The sequence below is a fragment of the Papaver somniferum genome, chromosome 6 (assembly GCF_003573695.1).
Source record: "Papaver somniferum cultivar HN1 chromosome 6, ASM357369v1, whole genome shotgun sequence".
NCBI lineage: Eukaryota > Viridiplantae > Streptophyta > Magnoliopsida > Ranunculales > Papaveraceae > Papaver > Papaver somniferum.
Window position 1 is genome coordinate 178,625,751 of NC_039363.1, and position 18,162 is coordinate 178,643,912.

Consider the following 18,162-nt stretch of genomic DNA (forward strand, 5'->3'; position numbering starts at 1 on the left):
TTCGTTGTTCAATGGTTAATCGTCGATTCCAAAAAAAAATTCTTCGTCGATTAAACTCATTCTATAAAACCATGAAACCTAAGGAAAATTTAGGTCAAGCTTCGTCGAATCAACCTCCTTCTGAAGTAAAGAAACCAACTTCATCAATGAAGATGCAACTGAAGATCAAGAAGAAGTGAATGAAGGAGATGCACCAGCCGCCGCGAGTCATGATATGACAACAATAAGGTATGAATTTCAAACCCACTCTTTATCTTAGCGTTTTGTTGATTATTCTGTTGGTTTTGAAAATTTTAGGTCTGAAAAAACAGTTTCTGAAACTGCTTACGATGGGAGTTCTTGTGTTCCTAGCCGTAAATAGGACTTACGGTTGGGATTGTTTGTTTTCCCAGTCGTTAATATGTTACACGGTTGGGATATGGTAGAACTCCCAGCCGTAATATAGTCGATGAGTACGAGATGGAAAAATCCTATCCGCAAAAAGTTGTATATGGCTAGGTTATTCCTAGCCGTATATTCTCATGTGTTTGAATTTTTTTCAGGGGTAGTGTTTACATCTCGGTCTTTCTGTCCGTAACCTTGTTTCCTGACCGTGATATTCAGTTTCCCAACCGTTTATGGATTACGTCTTGGAACTTCCTAACCGTGTATAATCCTATACTGAATATCAAACCAACTGTATTTACACCTATAGGTTTTCCTATCCGTTTTTTGTATTTCGGCTGGATCGCTTATTTAGTTTCCCAACTATTTACGTATTACGACTTGGAGATTCCTAGCCGTTTTTATTATGGATGGGTCGATTACTAATATTCCCATTTGTTATTTTGGTTTCTTCTTGGTTTATCCAATTTTCCTAGCCGTTTTGGTTGTCACGGTTTGGTTGTGTTAAAATTTGCCCAGTCGTTTTTGCTTATCTACTATTGGTTTTTGGCCTTGTTTTTCTTTGAACATAGGAAAAGAAAAGAAGAAGAAAAGATCACAAGAAGTAACACCTCGTAGTGACCCGACTCCGCAACCTCGTCACACAAAACCATTGGGTGCAAACGCAAGGAATGCAAGTGGAGTTGTGACTGCTGGAGAAAATGAAGGTGGAGGAGATGGAGTTGGATTTACTGGAGGAACTGAAGTTGTTGTTGCTGGAGGAACTGAAGTTGGAGTTTCTGGAGGAAATGAAGTTGGCACTTCTAGTGGTGCTGCTAATCCGTAGTTGAGGAGGACAAGGAGGACAAGAAGGATGGAAAGAAGAAGTATAAACCTATGACAACGGCAAGAAAAGTAATTGATGATATGGAGCCTTTACCTCCCAAGAGGAATGGGAAACCTTGGGGTGAGGCAAAAGATCGTTCCGTCTTGATTGGATACACGTCTTCATGGGCTGCTAGGGTTTGTGGCACAAAGGTAATAAACCAAATTACATATATGTTATTTTCATTTTATTATGGATTATTAATTATAACAACCAATTGTTTTTATGTAGTTCCCGGATAAAGCGGTTCCCAAACTAAAGTGCCAACAAGGAAAGTTTTGGCCGTTGGACAATGAGCGTCCAGATGTGGAGCTTTGGTAAAAACTTCGGGGTTATGGTCTGGAATCGAGGCTTTGCAGAAGACATATGATGTTGTGATAGTTTGTGGTTTTAGAGAAAGATTTTGGCCCGAAACTAGGACTTTTCACCTCCCATTCAGCGAGATGACTATCACTCCGGATGACGTAAAGCAAATCACTGGTATATCTTTGGAAGGAAATGCTATGTTTGAGGGTTTCAACAATTCTATGCCTTTTGATGAGCTTTGTGCCTTGGCGAAGAACTTTCTTGGGTGGGGCAAAGATGAAGCAGAAGAAGAGTTTGAGATAGGGTATGGAGCACCGCCTAGAGCTAAAAGGAAATTTAGTGCACCGGGCGAAATAAGTGAAGCAATTAATATGTCAAGGAAGATTAATTTGGGTCGTCAAAATGATAAGTTTGGGAATTCTGACACCAAGACTAAGAGTGGATTGGTGGTGATGGACGTAGAAAGAGCTAGACATACGGCTATAGCTTACTTGTTGCATGCTCTTGGGACCGTCTTTTTCCCCGATTTCTCAGGAAATAAGGTAAATGCTTGTTATTTGCAGTGGTTGAAGACTCTCAGTCTCGATCCGCAAACAAATGAGGTACCTAGGTACTCAAGGGCCACCGCCCTCCTTGCTGATGTATTGGACTGTCTTTGCAAAGCTTCTAGATGGGACGAGACACAAATTACGGGATGTGTTGCTCTTATCCAGGTATCTTTTTGTTTTAATATAACGAATGTTTATTTATTTTACTTTTATATATTGACGTACTCATGTCTTATTAACAATAAATTTTTTTCCGACGTAGTCATGGGCTTACGACCATTTTAAAAGCTTGAGGCCTACTCGGGATACAAAATGGCCTCTAGAAAAACCTACAGGAGAAAGATACCCCTTTGGAGGGACCCAACACAATGCTAAAGAGACGGAAATGAAGGAGATAAGGAAAAAGTTGGATGCTTTGACAATCGAAGATGTGGCTTTTGATCCATATTTGAAGCTTGATGAGGATGGAGAAGATGAAGTTGGTGATAGAGTATTTTCCGATGTGGCGACCTATATGGGACCTTTGTTTCATGTAATTGCGTTCGTCATTTTAGATCCTCGTATAACGCTCCGCTAAATCGGTAATGTCCAGAAAATTGTACCTGAATAAACTCATTTTAAACTGAGCATATCCACCTCCCAATTTAAGGACAAAGATGTCAAATTGAACTATGAAAATGCACCGTCGATCGAGCATTGGAATGCTCGTTCCCAAGTAGTAAACCAAATTAGTACAAGACTCCTTGAAGCTTCTCATGGGACTTCCAAAGCGGATGCGAATTACATGGAATGGTATCTAGAGTGGGCTCATCCTTATGTGGAAAATTTGAATCCGGAGGCACAGAGACATTTCAAGAATGCAGAGAAAGAGAGTTCAAAATCAAAGACATCAATGAATGAAGAAGATGATTTGGAGAAGATGGTGGTACGTACACTACTAATTATGTTTGTATATGTTATTTTTCTTAATTATCTATGAATAATTAGAGTACGTGTGTTTGATATGAAAAAATAGGCGGAACGAGTTAATTGGGTGGCCAATGACATCTCCCGTATGATTAATTTGGGTGAGGAGTTAACGGTAGATGAACTAAGATTAATGCAGAATCGAGTTAGAGGCATAATTATTCCTGAGAAAGGAGGTTTATATCCTGATGAAGCGGAACGACCAAGGAGAACTAAAAGGGCTAGGTCTCCTTCTTCTAGCGACGACTCGGACACTCCCCCCCGTGACCAAGTTCAATCTAAGCAAGGAAAAGCCGGTCGAGGTGGTAGAGGTGAAAAAGGTGGAACAAGTGCTCGAGGTGGTCGAGGTGCAAAAGGTGGAACAAGTGCTCGAGGTGGTCGAGGTGAAAAAGGTCGAGGTACTGGAACAAGTGCAAAAGTTAGCCGTGCTGGAACAAGTGCTCGGGGTGGACGTGGTGGAGGTAAAAAGACTCCAATTCAAGGTGGCAGCGGTCGAGGTAAAAAATCTAGAGTTATAGAACAAGTTGTGGAACCTGAGATAGAGGACGATTTGGATGAGTTTTTGCAAAGCACGTCGGAGGAGGGATCAAGTGAAAGGGAATGACTATTTACTCTCTTTTTATTATATTACTTCATGGATCTTTTATTATCTAAGACTTTGTCTATTTACTTTTTTTGTTGTTTGGTTATGGATTTGGATGGATGAATTTTTAAAGCTTTGCATTTATGAATGAATGTTAGTCTTTCCATTTGTCTAATCTAAGAAAACTGAGGAAACAATCAAGATTTACTAATTTTTTGTGCACTTTCAGCTAGGTCGATCCTTCACATAACCTAGCCAAAAGTGCATATAATTCTTGTCAAATAAACCTGCACAGAATTTCGGTTGGAAAGTCCCAGCCATTAATATAAAACGGTTAGGAAAAAGAACCGTAACTCCGTTTCGGTCAGGAAGTTCCCAGCCGTATATTGCACTGGAGACTCAAAAATTAACTGAGTCCTTATTATGGCTACGTTTCCTAGTCGTCTATCTTTTCGCGATTGGGACTCCTAACCGTAATGCTGACATAAATTTGCAACTCTGATTTACGGCTTGGTCGACATTTGAAGTTCCTGGCCGTAAACGGATTTATGTCTTGGAATTTCCTAGCCGTTTGGCACTCTGATAACCCTAAAAAAATGGCTCTTTGTTGCGGCTATATATCCAGGCCATAATCCTGACAAAAATTAACAACTATTATTTACTGCCTGAAATACCTAGCTGTAAAACTGACACATCACAAACCCTGGAGGCTTATACAGAATTATGGCTGGGTCTACCATGCGATTTCCTAGCCGTAAGTGCCTATAATTTTGAATACCACATCATATCGGCTAGTTTTTTTAATTTTGGAAAAATAGATCCGTTTGAAGACTAATCTATAGAAGGTTCTAGTTGTTCAACCACTTATTTAAACTTGAAATAACTCTACTACCTCTATATAACCACCCATTCCAAATCAAAATCACACCTTCTACATCAATAATCTCCACCAAAACTCCTACAAACTCAATACAATGTACTCAAAGAATAAACCCAACTTCACTTTGGAAGAAGACTTATCTCTTTGCAAAAAATTTGTACTATGCTATCCGAAGAAGGAAGAAGAATGAAAGAAACGTGGTTTACCAAGTCAATCGTATTGGAGTAATATTTTTGAGAATTTTTTATAGTGAAACAGATAACACTAACAACCGCGATGGGGTTGAATTGTGTCTTCGATTTTCAGACATCCACAAAAAAGTGGAAGAATATATGGCTTTACGTCGTATGTGCAACCAACTTCGACTTAGAGGTGATACTGATAGAGAAGTCGCAGCTCAAGCTAAAAAAGAATGGAGAAAATGGAAAGGTTATGTTTTCAACTTGGAAGCTCAATTCGCCATCATCAAAGACTTCTTAATACATCGAAAGGGATGTTATTAAAACCAACTTTGTAATGGGGATATATCAAGCATTTAATGAGTTTTCTTGTGGTCTAGTTAATGAGTATATTAGTAATTTTCAATCGTATTAAGAATTCATGTTGAATCAAAAAATTTCTCAACTTTCAAATCAAATTTATCTAAAGGCAGTCGTAGTGCAGACTCAGGTTATACTGGGAAGAATAACGACTAAAAGTTCATAAATTCCCATCCGTTTTTATTGTTCACGGTTGGGAGTTCCTAATATCCCAACCGTTGTGTATCATTTCGTCCGGGTCGATAAATTTGCCCAGCCGTAACAGCATAAAATTCCAGATTTTTGACGGATTTGAATTGCTAAGTTTGATGTTGGGAGTTGATTATAAGGTTATCTTGACTTTTGTGATGAAGGGTCTCATCATTTTTCTTCAAAAATTTTCAAAAAAAATTTCAAAAAATTTTCACCAAAATCACCATTTTTCCTTCTTCAAAACTCAAAAAAATCAAGTTTTGATTTGCAAAAAATTAATGTTTTGATTAGCCTAACCGATTCACTAAGACTGATTAGATAGCTTAATCAATTTAATTAGCACTAATCAAATTAAGAGTAGATTAGACATTACAAAAAAGGATAGATAAGGGGTCTTATGGGTTGTTATTTCATGACCCCGTTAAGCCCAATAATAGGATTCTAAAAAAAAAAAAAAAAAAAGATTTTGACTGGCACCATTTACAAGTGTTGGCACCATTTATTCCATGGCATCTACAGAAAACGTAACCAGAGAGAGAGAGAGGCTTCAGAGATCGTTTCCCTGATCAGTCACTCTTCTCGTTCTTCGCCAGTCCAGAGTGGCTTCAGAGATCAAATTCATGATTTTCAGAACTCTAAATGTTTCGTTTTTGATTAGTTTTCTCTCGTTTAAACCCCAATTCTACGAATTTCCCAGATTTTTTCTACGAAAAAACCCTAGAAAAACCGTTTGAGAAGAATTAATGGCGTGTTTAGCCTTATCGCTTCAACCTGCAAATGGATCTACAATTCTCTTACAAACTCGAGAATGGTTTCCACCAGCGAGAGCATTAGCAGCAGTTTCAGGTTTTCAACAAACTTGCATGGCTTTTGCTGCAGCAGCAGGTAAACAAAATAAAAACTTAACTAGTGGAGAAGACATTATCGTTAGTAATGATGATACATCGTTAGGTGATGATCCATTAGCTGCATCTAGTGGGCAATTAATCGTTGGTACCGAAAGTAAATACCGTGTTGTTTATCGTCTTGTCAATGGAATTTATGTTCTTGGTATTACTACAGTTGATCATGATAATTCTGTTAATAACAATGTGTTTGAATGTATCGGTATTGTGAATCAAGCTGTTAGTGTCATTGTTGCTGCTTGTCGCGGAGTTGATGTTACTCGCGAGAAAATTAATAAGAAATATGCTGAGATTTATATGGCGATGGATATTGTTTTGAAAGGTGTTAGTGGTGCTAGACTTGCTGCATTGTTAGGATCGATGCGTGGTGGTGATGGTATTGCAAAGATGATGGTGCATTCGGGGATTGATGCCGAGAATCGAATTAGAGGGGGTGAGAATTGGAGTGATTTTGAGTATCTTTCGGTAGAACATGAAACGAATGTTGATTTGTTTTTGAATGTTATGTTTGAATTGCCTCCCGAAACTTTGGCTGCTGGTGATGAAGTGGCGAGGGCTTTAATACCTTTATCAGTTCGAGCAGAAAAAGAAGAGTTAGTGCAGGAAAAGAAACCAGAGGGAGGATCTGAAACAGAGAAGGATCCTTTTGCTGCTAGTGATGTGATTGGTAAACCCGAGGAACTGGTGGGTGGATTTGTGAAAAGTAAGGAGGCGTCTTCGGCTTCTGATTTAAGTGCACTGACGGGGCTGGATTTAACCACTCTTCCACCTGCTGAAGCTACACAATCGACACATATTGTCGTCGAAGGGTTTGAAGGGAATTATGGTGGTGTTGAATACAGTAATCAAGAGGAAACTGTTTCGGAAGCTTTTGAAGGGTTTCATGGAAGTGCTTTTGATGGTGGAATGGACGCATCAGAGTTTGTTGACCAGAAGAAAATTTCTGAGAACAAGGACATGGGGGGTTTGGAACTCCTAAATTCAGTAGGGGATGTTGTGGCAACTCCAGTACCGAGTGGAACTGGTGAAACTCTTGAAAACCTCCTGGTGAAGAAGACTGAAATGAAAGGGCCTGAGATGTATATTTCTGAAGAAATCAATGTGGAATTTAGGGAATCTATTCTTGCTAGGGTAAGTTTGTTGGGTACAGTCTTTTTGAAAACTTTACCGCCCAAAATCATGGGTGATAAAGAATGTGAATTCTCCTTCTGCGTTGAGGGTACTTCAGGGGTTAAAAGATTTGTTATGCAAAATTCTCTTGTCAGTAGTCTGGGAAACGGGTTGTTCCATTTAAGGGGAAAATCGTCTGAGGAGCCTGTTCCAGTTCTGAAATATAGTCTTCTGCCTCGTTTGACGCCATTGCCATTGAGGGTCCGTATGGTTACGCGGCACAGTGGAACTTTATTATCTGTGATGATTCAATATGTTTCAAACCCGGACTTGCCAGCACCCTTGAACGATGTTACGTTTGTTTTAAAACTACCAGTTGACCCGACATTGTTGATGGTATTTCCAAAAGCCGCTTTGAACAGATCTGGGAAAGAGTTGAGTTGGCACATACAGGAGATTCCTTTGAACGGTCCACCTGGTGTTTTGCGTGTTAGAATGCCTGTTGATATAAATGAACAAGATTCTGTTGAAGAAATTGAGGTTTTTGGGTACGTGAAATTTTCTGTGCAGGGAACTAGATCGTTGTCTGGAGTTTCTTTGCAGCCAGCTACGGATGGTAAGACAGACTTTTATGAAGCTAATCACAGGTTTGCAACTGGCGTTTATATGTGCAATTAGATTATGTCCCTAGAAGCTTAATCTTTTCATGGACAGCATAGACAAATAAAGATGTGAAGTTACTTATATTAAGAACACTATATAAAGTTTAATCTAGTTGATAATGATACATAGGATGAAAAATGTGTTGTCTCTGCTCTTTCAGCCCATTCCTGCCACATGTGAAATTGAATCTATGTCACCATTTATGCTTTAGAGGACTGATAAAGATGTCAGACGTGTATTTCAAAAAGTTGTTTAATTTCAAGCTGAATTAGACTATTTTGAAGTACTGTATGTTTACTTGTGGTAACTGCTAGGATTCTTTGCTTCCCATAGGCCATAGCTATGAAGTTGACACTTTTGTTCATAATCATCTTGGACTGTTGCATCACCAGTATATTAAGCTGCTAGATGTCACTGTAATTTGCAACTTTTTCATTTCCACTTATCAAGTACCAACGGGGCTCTACATAATCAACTAGAGAGTGTGCTTGACTGTTCCTTCCGCGTGTAGTCATGTGTTAAGCAAGCACCCTTCATGAGCAAGTCCTAAAATGTGTCTTAAACTAGCCAAGGTGGCAGAACATATGGACTGTAGCTTCTCACACTAATGACCCACTTCAGAATGTATTGCAGTACCCCTCCATAAGAAAATTAAGATTAAAAGGCAAAATTTATGAACCTTTCAAGTACTTTTCATGAGAACTTTTCATCAGTTTTTTTGCATATAAAGGGAAGGGCCGGAAGGCAAAATGCATTTTGTTACTACTTCATCTTTACGCCTTAAGATTTCAGGTGAGTGTTATTTAAGACATCATGGGCACAATATCAGCTTGCAGTGACATTATTGATAACAGAGTCGTCGTCAACCTCATTCGAGGTGTTGATGACATCTTGTGGGAAGGAAATCAGAGAGAAAACGATGATGACGACGACGACGATGATGACGGAGCAGATGTAGCACCTGCTGCATAACAATACATTCATACTACAGGCTACAACTATATTATCTTAGTTTATTGCTTAATATTCAGTCCCCCGTCGATATTCTAGCAGAGAAATGGATCCAATGGACCAATCCCTATTAGCAATGCGGTTCGAGATACTCTCATACTCTCATACACATAGAAGCCCGTTGTGACTTTGCTTTTATATGTACGTGGTACTGTTTTCATGGCATCCAGATTCATCCAACTTTTCTACTTCCTCTTCCAACCAGTGAGGGGAAAATGTGTGTGTGGGGAAGTTTTTGTTCCTTTGAACGAAAAACTCATTTCTCCAAAAATCTATCTCCCATTTTACCGATTTTTTTTTTCTGGTTCCAAAATCTTTAGTAATTTTTCTTTAATCCAAATCTGTTGAATTTGATCTCAAATATCCAGATCTTCTTGACAGATGTTTGTGAAACAATATCTGATACCGCCGACAACATTTTCAGTATTTACCGTTTGAATCTGGAAGGCGTATGTATGCGTCCTGGCCTCCCCATGGCTCACCAAATTCTTCACATTGTGGTTGGGTCATTGCTCCAATCTTTGATTGGACCCTAGAAAACGGCGTCAAACCTGAATCCATGGAGATGAACGACAAGCTACAGACGTCGTTGCAAAAGTCGCATAATACCAAGAGCATCGGCTCTTGCGGTGACATCAAATACTCGACAACGTTGGGGTTTCAACTTTCAACCCATGCATTCATGAATTTAAAGTTTAATTTGTCCTTAATCATATACGTTGGTGACTCTGTTTGACCACGATTGTGTTTTTACGGGTAATATTTGTTGTCATGACAGCGGCGCAAAAATAAAATAGAGTTCGGTGCAATTTTAACTCTAAAATCAAGCATGCCTTATCTTGGGGAATGATCTTGTTACTTCGGCTTTGCTCAATCCTCTAGAGGTACCCTGTTGAGATCGGGGGAGAAAGCGCGGAACGGATCACAATCATCACAAAACCAAGAGGTTCAGAATTGTAAAAGACCAAATGCTGGTCGGCAGTGTATCCATTAAAGTTGGCTTCAAAAAGAGGAAGAGCAGCTAATGGGATAACGGCTTGAAGGGGTTGTGCAGAATCAATGTCTAAAATTGTGCGGTGCAAAGTAACATTAACAAGAAGGCGAAATTGGGGGATAAAAAAACTAATTGGGGGATAGAGGAAAAAGACAAAAACTGGATCCAAATATCAAATCAGGGTCACCCCTTATCTAAGTATTTTTTTAAATCCTAATCTATTCCTCACTAATCAGGTTTAGTGATTAATAATAATTAGTAAAAATCTTAAGTATTTGTTAAATGATTAGTGTGTATTTGTATTTGTATTTTGTATTTGGGTGAATGAGATGACAGTAGAAAGATGGAATTTTTTTTGAGAGGGAACTTTTTTTGGTGAAAGTGGAGGACGATTGTGAAAAGAGAATTGCTGCTAAGAGGTTGAAAATTTAAATTTTTTTCTTTGAATCCACCATTGTTGCAGCTGAAATAGCTCGGTGCTGGCATTGTATTCAACCGAAAAAACCATGCCGGCATTTGTTGGAAATTTTCATAAATGTTTGCCACTATCCGGGGACAAAATTTTCTGGTTTTGATCTTCAAAACCTAAATTTTTTGGTTTTAATAAGTCCACTTCCGGCACAGTTAGTTAATTCTCGAGCATGCCGGTACCTATGCCGGCATAGTATGTTGCTTAAATTTCTATGCCGGCACATGATGAAAAGTATCCAGGAAACTTCAATTTTTTTTCACTTGACTACCGGCATTGATAGATTTCTATCGAGCATGCCGACACTCAGTTCCGGCATTGAATGTTAGTTACCAAGTACGCCGGCACCATTTTCCGGCATAATCTTCATCAATTCCGACATGATATTCATCACTTCCGGCGATGTAAAATTGTTATTTCCGACATGATCTTCATCACTATCGGCATGCTCTTCATCTATGCCGGCATGGTCTTCATCACTATCAACATGGTTTTCATCTATGCCGGCATTGGTCTTCATCACTTCCAGCATGTCTTCATCACTTCCGGCATGGTCTTCATCAATACCGGCATGGTATTCGTCACTACCGCCATGGTCCTCATCGCTTCCGAATGATAAAAAAAAATCGTTTTCAAGGGAGTGGGGAAATGGGGAAAATTTAAAAGGGAAGAGAATTTGAAAGGGAGTGGGAAAAATTTAGAGTTTGAAAGGGAGTGGGGAAAACTCTAATTTGAAAGAGAGTGGGATAAATACGGGATATGATTTTGTTTTTTGTTTTTTATTTTGAGCAAATGGTATTTTAGTATTTTCATACCCAAAAATCATCCCTAAACACACACCATGGGTTGGGAGAAGTAATCTATATCTCCAATTAATGTTTTATCCCCAATTTCACGTTCATTAACAAGAGGAGGAAGATTGTGATTGTGAGGATCCATCTACCACTTTCTGGACGGTGAATTGATTAAGAGAAATCTAAATTTTCTTAAGGAAATTGCAGAGAAACATTATAGCAGAATATTAAGAGTCTCATGGAAGTGTAATTGACAAACAAAATTTAATTTTAAAGGAAAAGAAAATTCAGGGGATGAACTTTTGATGGGAAGTTGAAGAATTCAAAATTTTGAATTTCAATTCCTGGGCCTAACTGAGAGTCAGGGGCATTGAATCGTTTGTTTATTTGAAAAATAACTTGTTGTTATAGGTGCGGAAGGAATTATTAGTGGGGCTGAACCATAATAATAATGTCTATTTAGTTGGTTAGGGGATGTCCAAATGGTATTGTAAATTGTCTAGATTACCCTCCCAATTTTTTTTTAACCTAAATCAAAGCTAAATTGAAAATCTGTTTTCTTTCTTCTTCTCTCCTCCTCCTCCCATCAATCGTAACCTCCATTAAAACTGAAAATTTCATCGTTTTCGATTAATCGGTAATTCGAAAATTCATCAAGTGTAGTGTAATGACTTATATGAGGTATGTTTTGAGAAACTCAGTTAGGGTTTAGTTTATTTTGTTCGATTTAAGTTTAATTTCTATTCCTATCAAAAGTTAGGGTTTTAGATGAAAATTGAAATTGAAATTTCTGGGTTTATGTGAGTTACAGTTGATTTTAACTCGATTACGAACCGTAACTGGAGATTTTGATGTTGCTACGGTTGGTAATAGTTCAATTACCAACCGTATGTTCTTATATCTGAGAATTTTCTTCAGTTACGTTTTTTTTTCAATCGTAAGTGAACTTACGGTTGATGTCGATACCAGAATTACGAAGCGTAAATAACCCTGTAACCCAGAATTCAGAAAGGTCACCAATTACGGTTCATAAGATGAACCGTAAATACTGTTACGGTTGGTAACCATTTTAGTTTACGAACCGTAACTAAGTTACGGTTCGTCTCGAGCATTTGGTTACCAACCGTAACTGGTTTTACGATTGGGTTTTACCCAAGTTTAACCAGTTACGGTTGGTAATTCATCTTTTACGGACCGTAACCAAGATTTACGGTTGGTTACGAGCAAAATTCCAACCGTAATTAGCTCTAAAAATGTAAAAAAAATTCATTTTTTTTTACGTACATTAGATAACTTTGAGCAACAAAAAGCTAGTTGGGACTAATTTAGAAGTATACCTGGTCATTTTCAGGCCCTGGTTCTTCACTTTGTTGGTTAATTTCTTCAATTGATTGAGATTGACCTTCACTTTAGGTTAAAACATCTCTACCATCTAACAAATGTAATTTGATTTTGTTTTGATTTAGAGTTAATTGAAGTGAAACTTAATCATTAACACTAAACTAGATTATCAACACTAAACTATGTAAGGATTAATTAGTCATTTTCAGTTTTTTTAGGATAAAGGGTACTTAAAATTACCATATAATGACCCTTTTTGTCCTATTAGGTTCAGCCCTTCTAATAATTCCCTCCGCCCCCGTAATAGCACCACCGCTTTTAAAAACACAACGGTAACCGGGTGAGTGGCTTAAAAATTTTAATTCTTTTGACAAGGCATGGCAGTAAGCCAGCTGGTGATAATAAATATATAAACCCCTGACAGTCTTTTTGTGAAAACAATGTAGTGCCCATAAGAAGGTTTTAAACTTGATTTGTGTACCATTAGGGTGTCTTAGAGGTGAGCAACGAGCGGACGGATGCGGATAAGGAGTCACCCGCGTCCAAACCGTCAAAATTACGGATTTGGAAAATCCAACCATGTCCGGTCCAATCACCCGCAGATTTCACGTACGCGAATTAGCGGGTGATACGGACCCGATGCGGATTAACCACGGATGTGAACTAAAACTTCTAAATACAGAACATGGTAGAATAGTTATGTCATCTGCCATAGTTTATGATATGTATGCTGGGATATTATTAGAAAGTGGTCACAACGATCATGCCAGCTGTTGGGCTTCTTATATTCGTTGTGCTCTCAAGTGTTGCCTTTGTGGGTTTTTGTATCTTCGTAATCAGGCCAGTGATTGAATGGAATATAAGAAGAACACCCGAAGAAGAAAATTTTAATGATTTCCACATTTGTCTGATACTAACGGGAGCTATGATATGTAGGTTTATAACGGATTCAACCAGAACTCACTCAATTTTTGGTGCATTTGTGTTTGGATTGGTGATACCAAATGGGCAACTACGTACTGTACTGATAGAAAAATTGGAGGATTTTGTGTCTGGTTTGGTATTTTCCTTATTTTTTGCTATAAGTAGGTTGAGGACTGATGTAACAAAAATGAAGGTTACAACCGCCCGGGCAGTTAGGAGGAAGAGTTGGATAAGCTTCTATGTTGACAGTGGTCACACCAGTCTCCCCAGAAGATGAAACACACCATTTCTCTTACAGATTGGGTGAATCCGCGGATTTCAAACTCCAACCGTAACCAAACCGCCTAAAGTGCGGATTTGAAAATCTCATCCGTGTCCGGCCATTGATCTTACGGATTGGTTTTCACCCGTAATTTTACGGACGGATACAGATGAAATCCACGGTTCCGGACTTTTTGTTCACCCCGAACATAAGAAGCCAAAAAAGTAACAGTCTATTGTCCATTGGGTAAACCTGACATAAAGGTTTAAGTTAAATAGGGAAACATCTCTGCATTCCTTAATCCCTTTCATTTCTTTCCTGTTTTGTGCCTGCACATATCATTCCAAAAATAGTTTGGAGTAGTCATTATCATCATCAGTTTATTCGTGTGCTTTGTTTCTTTCTCTACTCACATGCTCTATATTTTTGTTTTAGAATCATGCGTTATTCATATAGATCCTGGCTTGATTGGGGTATATCCAAATTAATTGGGATATACCAAATGAAACAAAATAAGGTCATTTTGAAGTAAAATACAAAGCCCCTTAACCACATATTTACAAAAATGGCTAATCTACTCTTGATTAATTAACACTAATAAATGTGATTAGGATGATTAATTTAGTTAGTTAATTAGTTGATTAAAATTTGAAATTAGGTTTTATTTTAGATTGAACTCATGGATGTGGGTAGGTTTTTGAGATTTTTTTTTTTTTTGAGAATTCTACTTGTAACGGAAATAAAATCGTACTACCCACCAAACACTTATAAATATGGGATCGTAGAGCTGCTGGGTACTCATAATCATAGAAGGAATCAACATTTTCAGATCTGAAAGTATGAAAAGTCGGCAAGGTCGACAAAACAATACCCTGCCGACTATAAGATTTTTGACATACAGAGAAAGGTCTTACAAATACATGATTAGTCGGCAAGGTATTAATTTCATAACCTTCCGACTAAACTATAGTCAGCAAGGTATAAGGATGAATACCGTGCCGACCCTGTAAATGCTAATTTCAGAGATGAAAAGTCGGCACGTTATTCAACCTAGGAAGATACCGACTAATATTAGTCGGCAGGGTCGACAAAAAATACCTTGCCGACTTTTGGTAAAAATGTTGAATCGTAAGGGATTTGAGATTGGATATGATTTTGTACCCAATTTCAAAACCCGTATAATCTATTTTTTTTCCTGATTTCATAGTTAGAATTTTAGAAAAAGATTTTGAAATTTTTTTGGATAGACTTTAGTCGGCATGGTTTTTTTTTGGGGGCAATTTGGTTTTTTAACACTTTTTAGACACCCCTTAGCACACTAGTTTGGATGGGAATAAAATGGGTATACCCCAATTAATCTGGGTATAACTTAATCAAGCCACGATATAGATGCTCTAGTAGAAGGATGGAAAACAACAACTACCATCCAGTTGTGAGTCGTGCATCAACTAGGGATTTCACTACTGCTCCTTTGGTCCCTTTCACCATCACCTTTTTTCATGGAAAACATGATGTTACTTTGACAGGAAGAATTTTTTCGACGAGGTTTTTAATCAAACAAGTATCTTCAAAGCTTTAAAAAAAATGGGGAAAAAGTCTCATTTAAGGTAAAAAACATAGCTGAAAATGTCTTTCAACTCACCTTTACTGACCATGAGATCATGACTGATCTCTTAGTCATGGATCCTTGCCATATTTTTGGAAATGCATTCCCTCTAGCGGAATGCTATCCAGGGATGAAAATAAAGAGGAATGTGTTGAGAAGTAAACCAAGATACTATGAAAAAGATAGAAGGGATCAACAATGTGTGTTGATACAGTGTGAAGAAAGTGATATGGATCAATAGTGTGTGTTGATCCAGTATAGTATTGATCAACTGGGACAGTTGACATGAAGTGGATAGATCAACAAGAGTTGTTGATCCATGGTACGGTATTTAGAAGTTTACTTGGGTTGCAAGTATTACTGGTTTTAAGAATTTGTTTACGTGAGAATTGTCTAGAAGTTTCTTGTTAGAATTTGTTTTTGATTAGGAAAATCTTTTTACTTGAGAGTCAAGTTTGTAAGTCATATAAATAGGTTGTTGAGCCATGAGACGAAACACATCAATTGAAGAGAGTTTGTTTGAGTTAAGTTTTGTGTTATTTCATTAAGTCTTTGATATCAGATTTTCTACATCTGGTATCACAACACTGGTATCAGGTTCTAGGACTATGGGTATGAGAAGTTAAGTTGAAGAAGATGACAAGTTTAAGTTCAATCAAGGTGCCGGTGTTTGAAGGTAAAAACTTTGAACACTGGAGGTTACAGATGGAGAATATATTCATATTCCAAGAGGTTTGGGATATTGTGAAGGATGGTTATGTAGAACCAGCAGAAGGAGTTGTACTTGAAGGATCTGCGCAAACTCAATTAACTGAAAACAGAAAGAAGAATTCTAAAGCTACATATATTCTTCATCAGGGCATTCATGAATCTCTCATGGACAGAGTTATCTATATCAAGCAAGTTAAAGCAGCATGGGATGGTTTGGTTAGCTATTATACAGGTTCTGACAAGGTTAAGAAGGTTAGGTTACAAACTTTGAAAAGAAAATATGAACTGCTGCAGATGGAGACAACTGAAACAATATCAGATTTTTTCTCAAAAACACTGAATCTTGTCAATGAGATGAAGGCCAATGGTGATACTGTAGAAGATTCAACAGTTGTAGAGAAGATTTTAAGAAGCTTGCCTGAAAAATTTGAGTCAAAAGATACTGCTATAGAAGAATGCAACATAGTTGCAACAATGAATCTTAATGAGTTGTTGGGTTCATTACAAGCTTATGAACAAAGGTTGTTGGAGAAGACAGTTGCTGCAAAAAAAGTTGAAGAAGCTCTTTAAAGTCAAGTTAGCTGAAGAAATAATCAAGGAAAACCTAATGCTAGAGGTTTTCAAAGAGGATACAATAATATATGGAGATCAAATAATGGAAGTTATAGGAAGCCATTTGATAGATCAAAAATACAGTGTTATAACTGTGGAGATTTTGGACACATTGCTACTGAATGTCCAAAACCTAGAAAGACAATTGCTAATAACTACAAAGAAAATTTCAAAGCTAATATTGCAGAAAGTCAAGAAGAAGATGAAGAAGAAAAGAAAGTTGAAAATATGTTGTTGGCTTATCATACACCTGAAGAACAACCTCAACATAAGTGGTATCTAGATACAGGTTGCAGTAATCATATGAGTGTAAGAAAAGATTTGTTTGATAATCTTGATGAATCAGTGCGATCAACTGTGAAGTTTGGAAAAAATTCTACCATTCCAGTTATGGGAAAAGGAAAGATTAGAATTGTTATGAAAAATGGTGCAAAAACATATATTATGGATGTGTTTCGTTTGCATCAAAATCTTTTGAGTATGGGTCAATTGTCTGAAAGAGGTTATTCTATAAACATCTTTAATGGTGTTTGTACAATTCGAGATCGTTTTAGAAGACTTATTACAAGAGTGCAGATGACTAAGAATAGATTGTTTCCTTTGAATATTCAGTATCAAAAGGAAATCTGTTATAGTAGCAGTGTTCATGATGATTCTTGGGTATGGCATAAAAGGATGGGACATGTAAACTTTAACAGTTTGCAAACTTTAGCAAAGAAGGATATGGTGTCAGGCTTACTCTTTATTGAGGTACCAGAATCAAGATGTGAAAATTGCATCTTTGGCAAGCAGCACAGAGATCCATTCTCAGTCAACAAAGCTAGAAGAGCTGATCAACAATTGGAGATTATTCATAGTGATCTGTGTGGTCCTATTGAAGTAACTTCACATGCAGGTAATAATTATTTTATAACTTTCATTGATGATTTTAGTAGAAAAACATGGGTTTATTTGCTTAAACAAAAGAGTGATGCATTTCAAGCTTTTAGAAGTTTCAAAGCTTATGCTGAGAGACAAATTGGTAAGAGTATCAAGATCTTGAGAACTAATAGAGGTAAAGAATATACTGTTGTTGACAAGTTTATGGAAGAGCATGGCATTCAGCATCAACTAACTGCAAGATATACACCACAACAGAATGGAGTTGCAGAGAGGAAGAATAAAACCATAATGGAGATGGCAAGAACTATAAGAAGAACAAAAGATTTACCAAAATTTTTTTGGGGTTATGCAGTTGACACAGCTGTGTATTTACTCAATATATGTCCTACAAATAGTTTGAACAACATAACACCAGAAGAAGCTTGGAGAGGTGTAAGACCAAGTGTAAGACATCTGAAATTTTTTGGGTGTATTGCATATGCACATGTACCCAAAGAACTGAGAAAGAAATTGGATGACAAGAGTGAGAAGTGTATACTTGTTGGTTATAGTTCAGTAACCAAAGGATATAAATTATACAACCCAGAAGAAGGAAAAGTGTTTACAAGTAGAGAT

At 37.5% G+C, this 18,162-nt stretch overlaps 1 protein-coding gene across 1 annotated transcript; it reads left to right on the top strand.

Annotated features, from left to right (window-relative positions):
- The first annotated feature begins 5,746 nt into the window (after positions 1-5,746).
- LOC113290265 lies at positions 5,747-8,220 on the top strand. The gene has a single exon (XM_026539864.1). It carries the CDS (start codon positions 6,007-6,009, stop codon positions 7,954-7,956), a length of 1,950 nt encoding a protein of 649 aa, XP_026395649.1. The 5' UTR covers positions 5,747-6,006; the 3' UTR covers positions 7,957-8,220.
- Positions 8,221-18,162: the final 9,942 nt, after the last annotated feature.